We start from the raw sequence: 14,462 nt of genomic DNA on the forward strand, positions 1-14,462 counted from the left end.
TCATGTGGTAGTTCCTTTAGTTTTCAACTGAATCCTTTTTTCTTGTCCATCTGGTTGAGTATGCTTTTTGAAAATGCAAAATTTTTACTTTTTTTTTTTTTTTTTTGGTGGGGCTTGAACCCGTGACCCTGAGATCCAGGCTAGAGCTGAGACCAAGAGTTGGACGCTTAACTAAGTGAGCCACTCAAGTGCTGCCCCAAAATGTAAAACTTTTTAAAAGGGAACTTTAAAAAATGTATTCGAAAAAGGTATGTCACAAAGAGCTTAGTGGAGTGGACCAAGTATGTTGTCCAGGCTTCATTTTTATGTGCTATCAGCCTGAGACACATATCCCAGTTCCACTATTACTAGAAATTTGAGGGGAAGGTCTGGCGATCCAACTAATTGACAATAACTAACTCATCCACCTAACTAGTCTAGTTACATTTCTATTCTGTCATTCCCCTCTACATCAGTAATACTCTACAAAATTTGAAAATGGGTGCCATAAATATTACAGCAATTATGAAGTGACTTGTGGGTCTTCCTCCCCAAAACTAATACCACCCTGAGAAAAACAGACAAATCCAGACTGAAGGACGTTCTACAAAATGACCAGCTGAAGAGGTTAGAGCTTGTGTATGTTGTAAGATTGCTCTTCGTAGCAATCACATTCTTTTCCATTTTATTTTATTTTATTTTTTCAGTGTTCCAAGATTCATTGTTTATGCACCACACCCAGTGCTCCATGCAATACGTGCCCTCCATAATACCCACCACCAGGCTCACCCAACCCCCTACCCCTCTCCCCTCCAAAACCCTCAGTTTGTTTCTCAGAGTCCACAGTCTCTCATGGTCCATCTCCTCCTCCAATTCCCCCCAACTCACTTAAACAGATTTTCGTGGGCTTCCCTACATGACTCAGTGACTGAATTAGGCTCCAGTGATACTGTGGGGAGCCAAGTGTATTCCCTGATGCCAAGTGCCATCCCAAGAACCAGAATCCTCAGGGAAGAGGCCGGCAAGGTCAAGTCCTTTTCTTTTGGTTTTATTGCAGATGTTGAAGGATGTCACAGTAACAACGGGGGCTGCAGCCATCTTTGCCTCGTGTCCGGGAAGGGCTACCAGTGTGAATGTCCCCGGGGCTTGGTGCTGTCTGAGGATAACCATACATGCCAAGGTAGTACATGGATGGGCTCAACCTCTGCTCCTCACCCCCCTGCCCTGCCCCAAACCTCCCTGCCTTCCTTACTCAACTAGGTCAAGATTCTCGTCTATTAGAACACCAGCTCCTTCGGCAGCGGGTATCCCTGCATCTTTACTCTGGGGTCATTCAAGAGAGAAGCTCTCTGAGAACATATTACCAAAAAGTTAATTTTCCTTTGCTTTTTAAGAACTTGTAGTTAAAAACACACAGAGCAGAAAATTGACCACCTAAGCCAGTTTTAAATGTTTAGTTCAGTAGAGTTTACATATATTCTTATGGTTGTGCAACAGATTTCCAGAACTTTTTTGTCTTATAAAACTGAAACTCTATATCCTTGAAAGAACAATTCCCCATCCCCCCACCACCCCGTGCCCTGGCAACCACTATTCTATTTCTATTTCTATGAAGTCAATTACTTTAGACACCTCATGTAAGTGGGGTCCTATGGTATATGTCTTTTTGTGATTGACTTATTTCCCTTAGGATAATATCCACCAGGTTCATCCTGGTGTACCATATGACAGGATTTCCTTCCTTCATAAGGCTGAATAATAGTCCATTGTATTTATATACCACATTTTGTCTAGCCACTCATCCATTGATAGGCTCTTGAATTACTTCTATGGTTGAGATATTGTGGACAATGCAGCTATGAACAAGGGTGCGCAGATATGTCCTTGAGATCCAACTTTCAATTCTTTTTGATATATGCCCAGAAATGGGATTGCTGGGTCATACAGTTTCCTTTGCTTTTTACTTATGAATTTCCCCCCTAATTTCTATTGTTAGTAGTATAATTAGTAGTTAATTTTGAAGTCTAAGACAACTGATGCAGTTCCTTTCTTTTCTAACAGATAATTGGGTAGTGAAACTAAGCTAAAAGCCTTAGAGAACTGATTTTTCTCCCTACAATTACAATACGAGCATCAACAATTTTCTGACAACTATTTTCTGGAAGTTGAGTTATTTATGTTCAGAATCTTAACTCATCCATCTAGCAAATATTTAATGAGCACCTACCTTTGATTTCTTTATGCTCTGTCATTGTTATGATATATTCTCACATATTTTCTGACAGTAGCCATAAATATTCCTTTTAGAGTATTTGTAGAGCCTGGAAAAGTGAACACAGGATCACTAAAGAAAAGCAATCCTTTTCATATTAAGTTAAAGTAGAATTTATAGTCAGCATTTATGGTTTACTGAACAATGCAAGGATAATTTGGAACTCTTCCCCAAGTACACTAACGTTGTTTTTATTACCTCTGTTTTATAAGACATAATTAATGGTAAAGTCAAAGCAGTACTGTTATGTAATTGAAGCATATATCAAAGCAGTACTTTTTCTGTATTGACAATAAATTGTTTGTACTAAAAGTTATTCCGTGAGGTGTTTCAGTTCATAAAACTATGCTATCCATACTTTGAAATAAATGTTGAATCAAGACTTGAGCAATATTTCCTCATTTGGAGATCAGTGTGTTTGAGGAGAATTATTTGGCCACAGCCTGGGGAGTTAGGAGTCCTGGTTTCGTTCACCAACTTGTTTTGAGTCTCTTAGATTTCCTTGAGGATGGAACAAAAAGCTCAAATTGTGGGAGGGTAAAATTATTTCTCCTAGAAGCGTTTCTTATCCTTCTCCCAATTCAGATTTCTCCGTTCTAACAGTGCCCCCTTTCTGCCACAGTCCCTGTGTTGTGCAAGTCGAATACCATTGAAGTGAGCATCCCCAGGGACCTGGTTGGCGGTCTGGAGCTCTTCCTGACCAACACCTCCTGCAGAGGAGTGTCCAATGGCACCCACGTCAACATCCTCTTCTCCCTCAAGACGTGTGGCACGGTGGTTGATGTAGGTTCTTGCTGGAGGACACTTGGGGGATGACCAAAAGTCAGTTATTTGGGAGGTAGTTGACAGAGGTATGCTGTGTGGCTTGTCATAGATGAAATATTTCCACATGAAAGAATGCAAAAACTCGTATGCCAGTCATTTAGCATGTGTATTATTGAGCATCTGCTGTGGTCCTGGCCCTGTGAGCACAGGGAGGTGAGAAGAATTCTACTCTTTACTTTCTTCGGTAGTCCTGTCTTTCTGATATAGCAGACATTTCCCTGAGTGCATCAGCCCCAGCACCAGGAGGCTGGCTGCATCTCCTCTGACCAATTTTTTTACTTGAAGTAAAGAATTGATGAGGGTCCCTATAGGAGGTAACAGATGAGTTCAAGTGTTGAACTAGGTAGAGGGAAAAGGTTTGTACTTTCATCTAAGAATGTGCACCGGAGTCTGAGGGATATGAAATAAGATTCTTCACTTTGGGGAACATTTGCAGTAGGCCTGAGATGACAACACACACACACAATATAAATAAGAAACAGTGATCGAGATGACAGGTGCCGTTGCAGTCCAGAAAGTGACAAACACTGGAGCAGTCAAGACAAGTGGGCCTTGAACTGGGACGGAAGCCTGTGTGTGGCTTATCCAGGCGGAGAGGAAAAGAAAGGCCGTTTCAGATGGGAAACAAGTGAGCCAGTGTCAGAGATGGGAATATTTAAGACTTATGCTGAGTGAATGGGCAGTGCAGACTGACTGGCAAGGAACACGTATTGGAAAAGGAAACTGGAGAAGTAGGTGGGGGAAGACTGTGCTTCCAAGGATCTGCCTTGTGAGTGAGGGTGAGATATTTGAGCTTTATCCCCCAGAGTGAGGTTGCTGGCGCTGTAATGATGAGATAGCAGTGTACAAGACGGATGGAAATAAAGGGGACCTGGATCCAGAAGATCAGGGCCGCGATTCTTGCAACCATTGAATTAAACAAATATTTATTTATTGAATCCGATGAATAGAAAATCAGGAATCTAATGAGACCTGGGGTGGGATATGAGGGTGCTATCCCAGGAGAAGGGTGTCCCACTTCAGGCAAATTGTGTTTGTTGTATCTGTGAATAATCGAGTGGAAATGCCCTGAGGTGGGTTGGAGTTGCTGGCCCTCTGGGGAGCAGACAAAGCTGGAGATAAAGAACTGAGAGCCGTCTGCATAAATGCGGTAGCTGAAGTTCTCTGCCTGTGGATGAGTTCAGCACAAGGTCAGGCCGCAGCCTGATCAGCAGGTCTAGGATTCCAGAAAAAAAAAATAATACACTGAAGCCATTCTTTCCTAAAATACCAGAGCTTTGAATTTGCTGATTCTGCATAGTTCAGGTTTAATGAGTAATACTCCAGAGGAATGTGTGGGTTGACCAGGGAGTAGTATATAAAATTCTTAACAGTCAGAGCATCTTGCTGAAAAGAGAAGAGATATTTTAAAAAGCCTTTGAGCTTCAGCAACCAAATCTCTAATTGTTCTGATGTAAATAGAAGTGTGGAGGATGTTACAGTCAAGAATGGGATTGGGTGGGAGGGTGGGATAGGGTGGATTGGGGAGCTCTGGAGAAATAGACATAGTCTTTTTCCTCTCCTGGCCCTGGCCTGGCTCAGGTGGTAAATGACAAGATTGTGGCAAGCAACCTTGTGACAGGCCTACCCAAGCAGACCCCAGGAAGCAGCGGGGACATCATCATCCGAACCAGCAAAGTGCTGATCCCAGTGACCTGCGAGTTTCCACGCCTGTACACCATTTCAGAAGGGTACGTTCCCCACCTTCGAAATACCCCCCTGGAAATCATGAGCCGCAGCCATGGAATCTTCCCATTCACTCTGGAGATCTTCAAGGACAATGAGTTTGAAGAGCCCTACCGGGAAGCTTTGCCCACCCTCAAGCTTCGAGATTCCCTCTACTTTGGCATTGAGCCTGTGGTGCACGTGAATGGCTTAGAAAGCCTGGTAGAGAGCTGCTTTGCCACCCCCACCTCCAAGATCGACGAGATCCTGAAGTACTACCTCATCCAGGATGGGTAATTATGCTGCTTACACGATTTATTATCCCCAGCTCACACCCGATTTCTCCCATCCAAGTACTAACCAGGCCCGACCCTGCTTAGCTTCCAGGATCAGACAAGATAGGGCGTGTTCAGGGTGGTACACCCGGCCGTAGACTCACACCTGGTCATTTCCTAAAACAATAGGGCACTTCCGTAAGCTCTGAATTGTTTCAAAAACCATTTTTTTTTAAAGATTTTATTTATTTATTTGACAGACAGAGATCACAAGTAGGCAGAGAGGCAGGCAGAGAGAGAGAGGAGGAAGCAGGCTCTCCGCGGAGCAGAGAGCCCGATGCGGGGCTCGATCCCAGGTCCCTGGGATCATGACCTGAGCCAAAGGCAGAGGCTTTAACCCACTGAGCCACCCAGGCGCCCCCAAAACCATTTTTTTAAAAAGATTTTTAAATTTATTTATTTGACAGACAGAGATCACAAGTACGCAGAGAAGCAGGCAGAGAGAGAAGGGGAAGCAGGCTCCCTGCTGAGCAGAGAGCCCGATGATGCGAGGCTCGATCCCAGGACCCTGGGATCATGACCTGAGCTGAAGGCAGAGGCTTTAACCCACTGAGCCACCCAGGCGCCCCTCAAAAACCATTTATTGACATTGGAGGTAAAAACTGGTGAGGGAGCAGGAAGTTGAGAATGACTCCAAGGGGTCTAGCACGGATAACTGACTAAATGCCGTTAACCCGGATGGATGGCCTTAAGGAGAAAAGCAGATTTGAGGTGAAATATTGAATACGACAAGTCCAGATAATACTATTGAATTGTAAATGCCTTCAGGATACATGGGAAGAAAAGGTCAGCGGGCAGTTGGAAATGTGTATCAGACCCAGGAACAAGGTCAGGACTAGAGAGAGATAAAGGACCAAGAATCATCCATGTTTCTATTGGAAACATAGAATTGATTAACCTGATTAGAGAGAGGGTTGAGCGTGAGTGTGACTGTCGGGGCTGGGGGAAGGCAGATAATTGCAAGCGGATGGGGAAGAGGAAGCAGCCAATGTCAGCTCCTCTTTTAGGAAGCTTGGTAGTGAAGGAGAGACAAGAATTACTAGAAGGTTTTAGGAGAAGAACGATCAAGTGAAATTTGGTTTTTGTCTGCTTGTTTTTGTTTTTGTTGTTGTTGTTGTTTATTTATTTGACAGAGAGGGAAATCACAAGTAGGCAGAAGTAGGCAGAGAGAGAGAGGGAGAAGCAGGCTCCCTGCTGAGCTCGATCCCAGGACCCTGAGATCATGACCTGAGCTAAAGGCAGAGGCTTAACCCACTGAGCCACCCAGGTGCCCCTGTTTGCTTGTTTTATACAAAAGAGATTTCCTTATTTCCTAAGGATCCCTGGATTGAGAACTGTGTGTGTCTCACGAGTTTGTTGGAGGCCTAGCAGTTGTCACACCCATTGCTCACATTCCCAGGAAAAGGACACACAAATCCCATACTCATGATAAAATCTTATCAGCTTCTTCCTTGTTCTCAGTGTCAGGTGGGACATAGCTCAGGTAGGGTCAGGACCCGCAGCTCACTGAAAGCGACATGGTATAACAAGAGAACCACCTGGGCCATGCCCTAGGCTAATGGGCCTCATAGACTCTGAAATGTCTGCTTAGTTTTTCTCTGCTGGCTCTCTCACTGCAGGCATCCTCCATCTGCTGCCGTCAGTCTCTTGCACAGGGATGTTCAACTTTAAAGCACATGGGATCAACCAAGAGGCTTTTGTGGAAGAAGCAGTGCCCCCAGACTTGTTCTCTCTGTTCTGCTCTGTCTTAATTCCAGCCCTTACCTTTCACCTGGATAGCAAAAACAGCCTCATGACGGCCCCCTGAATCCCAACTCTCAAATCTCAGCTCCAAGAATCCCTGGGTAACCAGTCAAAAGACAAACAAATGTTAAAAATTGGGGGGGGGAATATATATACACACACACACACATAATATATATATTATATATATAATATATAATTATTTTATATATATTTATAATATATAACATATATAATATATAATATATATAATATAAATATTATGTGTGTGTGTATATATATATATATATATATATTTTTTTTTTTTTCCCAGATCCCTGCTAAAAACCTTTGATGACTCTTGATTTCCTTTGGTTGGTAAATTTAACTGTTTGCCAGCAGGAGTACTTGTAGCCTCCCTTAGCTTGTTTTCAGAACATGGAAAATGTATCATTCTGAGCTGCTTTGCATGGCCAGTAACAGGTCTCATAGGTGTCTGTAGTTCTTTGGATTTCTTGCCATCTTAAAATTACCTCCACAAAGTCTTAAAATGAAAAGTAGAAGAATCATTTATTATTTATTTTTTTTCATTTGCATACCTAATGCTAAGGAGATTAAGGAATGGATTTACTTTTAGTGGGGAGTATATGTGGGTTCCTTTATTTTTTTTTAATGGCTGTATTAGAGTACCATTCTCATACAACGAGTATACACATTGAAAGTGTACAGTTTAAGTTCTGATGTATGCATTCATGAAGCCATCACTACAGTCAAGATAGGGAACATTTATCTCATTCCAAGAGTCTTTTCCTACCCCTGTATTTACTTTTTGCACAAATAAATGCATAATCATAACTCGCTTATTGACAAAACATGTAATCTATAATCTTAGTAAAGCTGGTAAAGTTTATTTATATATTTGTTATTCAGATGCTCAGTTAAGGACTATCTGCTTTTTATTTTAGAGAGTTCTAAGAAGTTGTGCTTTTTAATTTTCTAGCCCTTAGCACATACAGAATTGCTTTAAAAAAAGTATATATATATATATATATATATATATATATATATATATGCTGCAGGAGAAATTAAAATGCTTAAAAGCCAGAGGCAAGAATTTATACCAGGTATATTTAGAATATTTAGTAAACAGGCAAATGGTCCCATCTCTGGCACAATAATGGAGAGTACTGGAATGGTGTCTGTGAGACGATTCCTCCAGATAAAATCCGACTCTGAGCTTGGCTCGCAGTGCCTCACACACAGACCTCTGCCCTCTCCAGTTTCTGTTCCCAGCAAAGGAAACTACAGGCAATTCCCAGACTCTATTATTTCCTACACCTTCCTCACTGTACCTGCTGTTTCCTCTGCAGAAATCTCCTTTTCTTCCTGCCCAACTCTCCCTGTTCCGTCAAGATTCAGCTGGATTTTTTTCCTCCATGAAGCCTTCCTTGATTTCTTCTGCCCTGAGGTGGAAATATTCCTTCTTTTTCTTTTCCCCTCTATGCCTATCCTATAGTAAGGGTCATTAAATAGCTGTCAAATGAACTACTGAATGGACATTTATCATAATAATCATCTGAAGCAAGTCCAGAGCCCGAAAATAAACATAATGCAGTAAGCTTACATTTATAAATTGTTTGATTATTCATTGTTCTCAGCTTGCATTTAAATCAGGTCATTTTCCCCTGATATTTAACACAGCTCATTCACCTCTCTCCAGTTTTAGTTGGCATATGCTCAGAGAATACAAAGCAATTTAGTGCAAACCTCAGCAAAGTAGAATTAGAAAAGTAATCTCCAGAAAAAGAAACATTGAATTCCAAAGTGAAACATTGGACAACTTTTGAGTAATTGATTATTTTGGATTATCCTATACCATCCTTACTTTCTTTTAGCACGTGAACTTAGAGTTGATGAACCACATCATGGTTTGACCAGCAAACACCAGGTCAAGAGCCAGAATTTGTCCTGGGTCCTATTCTGTAGTATATTACCCCATAACAACTCTTCCTGCCTCATTTTCTCCCTTAAAGAAAAAAAATGGTATTTTTAGGTAAAAATAATTGAAAATGGTGAGGCCCTTAGATGAAAAGTGCCGTTTTGATATCATGTTACTATTTTTGTCCTAGATACAGACTGTAAAGTTCTTGACATCACAGACCATATTATTCATCTTTATATCCTCTGCAGCTCCCAACAGAACATGTTGCGCAGACTAGGTATGTGATAGGTATTTGTTATAGAACATAATCAAAAGATGGTATATATTAACTTTACCTCAAGAAAATGAAAACATAAATACAAGAAATAACTGAAACTGCATAATATATTTAGATTCTCTTCAGGTCAAGGGAATATGGATGAGGGGTTATTATATATCACAATGTCTTCTTTTTAAACAGTTTTATTGATTTTTTTGAACTGCACTGAAACAGTACTTAGCAATGAACTAGAAAGCAGTCTGTAAGCACGTGAAGCAAGGATCCAGTTTCATAGACTTTTCTTTCTGGTCCCCACATTTTTTTTTTCCTGGACTGGTAGACAAGAACTAATAGGTATCCAGAAAAAGGAAAATACCCAGAATTTAAAGTTCCTTTAAAATTCACAGTGGGAAAGACGATACAAGTGTAATCTCTGTCCTCTCAGGAGAAAATATTCATCAAATACTAAACCTTGGTCTCAAAATTGAGAACCGGTAAGACTTCTTTTCCGCAGCTAACCTTGAGGTGAGCCTAGGACTTTCACTTTAAGCAGTAGACCTGAGATGGAAACCCAAGACCCTATCAAACTACAACTCTGCATTAAATGTGGGGGGAAAATGAAGTTCAGCAATTGGGAGGAGACGGAACCTTCCCAGTAGAACCAGTTACTCTCTCTGGAACTTAAATCTTTATGCAGCTCAGTGTTGCACACATTGAGGCTTGCTCGCCTCTGAACCCTCGTTGGGGGTTAGTGTGTATTAGGTGCCCAATAAATATTTTTGAAATCTCAAACCAATCATCAAGTATGTGAATGCAGAATTCCTGTGATGTATTACAAAGGAAAATACAGCCTTCCAGAGATATCTTCATTTCAAAAGGTATCTTTGAAAGAAATGTGGTTGCTGTTGCTCCTGCTTCAATACATTGACGTATCGAGAGGTCCTCGTGCCCAGTTCGTGGGTACAGAGAATGAGAGATGGGACAGACGGTGTTCATGAGCAGGGCTGAAGATGACTTTGCAAGGAGGGAATTTCATTTTTCCTTCATTCTCAAAAAACTTGAGTGCAGCCCAGCCTCCTCCACCCAGTCAGCATTTCTTTGGACTAAACACATTGGACCAGATTGTTTTTCCATCTCTGCTGAAGCCATCAAGTCTTACGTGTTCTCCTGTCCTGCTTTTAGTTGTGTTTCAGATGACTCCGTGAAGCAGTACACAGCCCGGGACCACCTAGCAAAGCACTTCCAGGTCCCAGTCTTCAAGTTTGTGGGCAAAGACCACAAGGTGAGCTGAACACCTTTATCTTGGAACCCACACCGCACCTCCTCCCCCACCCCCAGGCCTGGCCCTCATTTCTTGGCGTGCCTGTTTGTTGACGTTCTCTGTGAGCTCACAGTTGGGATCTGCATTACCTCTGTGAAAAACACTGCAGAACTAGCTATCTAGAATGTCACAATTATCTGCCTTTCTTCCAATAAAATCACTGTGTTTGTTCAAAGAAAATACTATATGATCATAATTTTATTTTTTTTTAAGTTCTATTTTATTTAAGTCACTTCTATGCCCAGCATAAGGCTTGAACCCACAACCCTGAGACCAGGACCTATGCTAAGGTCAAGAATCAGACGCCTAACAGACTGAGCCACCCAGGCACCCCTATATGATCATAATTTTAAACTGTTGTGGGGGGGTATGATTGAAAAGCCTGTGCGGTAGTCATATGGCAAAGTATATGGGCAGAAAATTCACAGAAAAGACAAATAGTGACTTGTTCAGTGAAAACAGTACTTAAAATGCCAATTAAAACAATTATGTCATTACTTTATACATATTAAATTTATAAAAATTGTAAATCACAATGCTTGCAAAGTTATAGGGAGAAGTATATAGTGGCAGTATAAAGGGGTCTGGTTTCTGGAAAGTTGTCTGGTAATATGTAGTAATAACCGTAAAATCACCAGATTCTTTTATCTAAAAATTCTAATTCTGACAGTTTCTCAAAAACAAGCAAGCAAAGAAAGAAAAATGTGATTTGTTGTATGTTATAGAGAAGGAGAAAAAGTCCTCCAACAGGGCTACCACATATCTATTAGTGTAATATTAAGCAGTTATTAAAATGAGAAATATAGAAAAAGGAGATATTGAAAGTCATATGTCATAACAATTCACATGCATATTGAGTATGCTGCATTTTTAAAAAGATTTTATTTATTTATTTGACAGATGGAGATCACAAGTAGGCAGAGAGACAGGCAGAGAGAGAGAGGAGGAAGCAGGCTCCCCGCTGAGCAGAGAGTCTGACTCAGGGCTTGATCCCAGGACTCTGGGATCATGACTTGAGCTGAAGGCAGAGGCTTTAACCCACTGAGCCACCCAGGTGCCCCAAGTATGCTGCATTTTTGAAAAACACACATACACAGAGGTTATAAGAGGCAATAGAGAGAATGTGAAGGTGGAAACTTTGCTTTTTCTCAGTAGAGTTGTTGAAATGTTTAAACCAAAGGAAGTTTAAGAGACCAGCTATCTTTTCCACACTGCATTTAAGTGAATTCATGTCCTTTCCTGTTTTATCACTGTTCTAGAACAACTGTTAACCATGATGGCTAATCCTGATCTCCCTCCCCAAGCAGGCAGCATGATTTAGGAGGTAACTTATAGGAAGAAGCTTGGACAAAGAACTTGTTACTTTACACAGAAGCATGCAGGCACCTATGTTTTTCCCAGACTTTGATGTGAAGAACAAAGATGTTTATGTTATTAGGTGTTCCCTTCTCGAAGGTCTCTCCTGTCCCTATACAAAGGCAGGAGTTATGCTTTGGGGGGGGGGGGTTAGACCACCCACATGACTCCATATGTTTGCCCACCTGACCAATGCTGTGAATCTGGGCAAGTTGTCTAACTTAAGTCTCAGTTTCCTCATCTGTAAAATGGGGATGATGACATTCACCTCAGAGGGCTGTTGTTTATATGAAATGAGATACTGTATATGAAACATCTGGTATAGCGAGCGTCTGGCTTCCAGAAGGAGCCCTACAAGCAGCATCTGTTATCACTATTTTTGTTAATTATCATTTATGGTCTTTCCAGGAAGTGTTTCTGCACTGCCAAGTCCTTGTCTGTGGACGGCTGGATGAACGTTCCCGCTGTGCCCAGGGCTGCCACCGGCGAGTGCGTCGTGAGGCAGTGGAAGGAGAGGATACAGCTGGTCCCCAGAGCCAGATGCTGACAGGTGGCCCGATCAGGATCGACTGGGAGGACTAGGACAGCCCCACACCCGACTCCTGGTTCTGGGTTGCCCTCCTCTTTAGAACTCCCCACTGAGAACATCAGTCAATACCCTAGAACACGGCATTCTTTAAACCTCATACTGTGGGGTTAGACCGACTTCCAGAACGGACTCATTCTGATTCGGGCCCCTGGACTGGGAAAAGTCACTTCACTGCTGACTGACCTGACCCACATGGGGCTTCATCCTCCTGACATTGAAAGCTGCGCTGTCCCTTCCGAAAGCAGCTCACTCCATTTCGCACGTTTCCTCCCTACAATTAAACACCCAGTGTAGGATACAGTAGGACCACTACAACCAAAAGTTGGGCACGATACTCCAAACTTCAGACTTAAAATAAATTAAATAGTTGCTTGAAATTATGACTTAAATACCCAATAACTCCTTAAATATGTAAATAATAATCATACCCTGAAATTTCAATTCAAGCACAGAATATTTACAGGGGATTAGGAAGTTTATCTATGTAAGTGTGTACTAAAAGTTACTATTTGATTTTCCTCTTGCATGATGTTTTCTTTTTTGAAGTTTTTATACCATCTTAAGTGAAATATTTTCAATTAAATTTATTAACATGCAGGGCACCTGGGTGGTGCAGTGGGTTAAGCATCCGACTCTCAGTTTTAGCTCAGGTTCTGATCTCAGATTGAGCCGCATGTTGGGCCCCATTCGATGTGGAGTCTGCCTGAGATTCTCTCTCCCTCTGCCCTCCTCTCCCCTCCAAAATAAATAAATAAATCTTTAAAAAGTTTATTAACATGGGGTGCCTGGGTGGCTCAGTTTCTAAGCATCTGCCTTTTGCTTGGGTCATGATCCCAGGGCTCTATGTTCGGGCCCCGCATCAGGCTCCCTGCTCGGTGGGAAGCCTGCTTCTCCCTCTCCCACTCCCCTTGCTGTGTTCCTTCTCTCACTGTGTCTCTCTGTCTAATAAACAAACAAAAAAAATCTTTTAAAAAAATTTATTAACTTGCATGTAAGAGGTCCAACGACTGAACTGTAAAAAAAATTAAAGTTTGGTACCATATGCCCTGTTATTTGGCATTGTATGCCCCAAGAATAAATTATACCATAGTCCATTTTGTAAAATTATACCATACTCCATTTTGTAGGGCTTTATGCTCAATAAATTTTATTGAAATAAATATTATAAACCACAGGAATAAATTTTATATGCAATTTTGTATTTAAAATGTTATATGCAACTAAATCCAATTTCTTAATATGCCAATTAATTTTATGGCTTTACATAAGATCAAGAGACAGTTTTTTTTTCTTGTTCTCTTTAGAAATGGTTATCATCAACAATTCTTAATGGAACCAGTAAAATCAACAAAAGGAAGAGAAAAGACAGAATGACCTAGGTCAACAATTGGCCAACTTTTTATGTCAAGGGCCAAATGGTAAACATTTTAGGCTTTCTGGCCAGTCTGTCACAACTATTTTATCTCTGAGGTTGTAGCACAGGAGTGGCCGTAAACAAATGAAAACAAAGTTGTGGTCCAATAAAACCTCACAGAAGCAGAAGCCTCCTTTGGCCCATGAGCTTCACTTGCCAATCCCTGACCTTAGTGGACCTCACCTTCCCAGTGCATCAGAATCAGGTGGGGAGCATTTATAAAATGCCAATAGGTAGATAACAGGCCCAGAGATTCTTTGTTTCTTACTGCTCCTCTGGTGATTCTAATTTGCAATCAGGATTGAGAACCATAGTTTAGGGATTGACTGTTTGTAACCCCTCAGATTTCTAGCTATTTTCAGTGGCAATTTTTAACACATACTTCTCAGATTTTAACATGATACTAACACCACTTAGGAATTGGGAATATCAACAGGAATAGTTTATTGAAGAAAAAAAAAATGGAACCTCAGAGACCTAACCTATCTGACCTCCATCTTCATTGGCCTTATCCAGGTAAGTCTCTGACCTTGCCCTCCTGTTCTCATCTCTCCAACACTAGTGGGAAAAATGGTTATCAATGGTGGAACTTACCAGGATGGATTCTGTTCTCCTCTAAGTGAAACAGAAGCAGAGTGGTGAGAATGGAAGTCATTCATCTCTTTTCTAAAAGTACTATTTATTAAATGTGAGATGCTTACTGGCAACTGAAAGATGGACCAGAGGAAAGTCCTTACCTCCCAA

The 14,462-nt window shown here is 41.3% G+C and overlaps 1 protein-coding gene across 1 annotated transcript in view; it reads left to right on the forward strand.

The window, feature by feature from the left end:
• OIT3 (oncoprotein induced transcript 3) overlaps positions 1 to 13,067 on the forward strand; it is a 28,288-nt gene extending 15,221 nt beyond the window's left edge. Inside the window, exons 5-9 of the mRNA XM_004769475.3 lie at positions 1,037 to 1,159; positions 2,874 to 3,034; positions 4,658 to 5,073; positions 10,221 to 10,320; positions 12,124 to 13,067. Of these exons, the coding sequence (XP_004769532.1) occupies positions 1,037 to 1,159; positions 2,874 to 3,034; positions 4,658 to 5,073; positions 10,221 to 10,320; positions 12,124 to 12,297 (974 nt within the window). The 3' untranslated portion in view covers positions 12,298 to 13,067. The remainder of the gene's footprint in view (positions 1 to 1,036; positions 1,160 to 2,873; positions 3,035 to 4,657; positions 5,074 to 10,220; positions 10,321 to 12,123) is intronic.
• Positions 13,068 to 14,462: the final 1,395 nt, after the last annotated feature.

Source organism: Mustela putorius, unplaced genomic scaffold (genome assembly GCF_011764305.1).
Source record: "Mustela putorius furo isolate JIRA1106 unplaced genomic scaffold, ASM1176430v1.1 tig00000698_pilon_pilon_pilon, whole genome shotgun sequence".
In the NCBI taxonomy this organism is placed as follows: domain Eukaryota; kingdom Metazoa; phylum Chordata; class Mammalia; order Carnivora; family Mustelidae; genus Mustela; species Mustela putorius.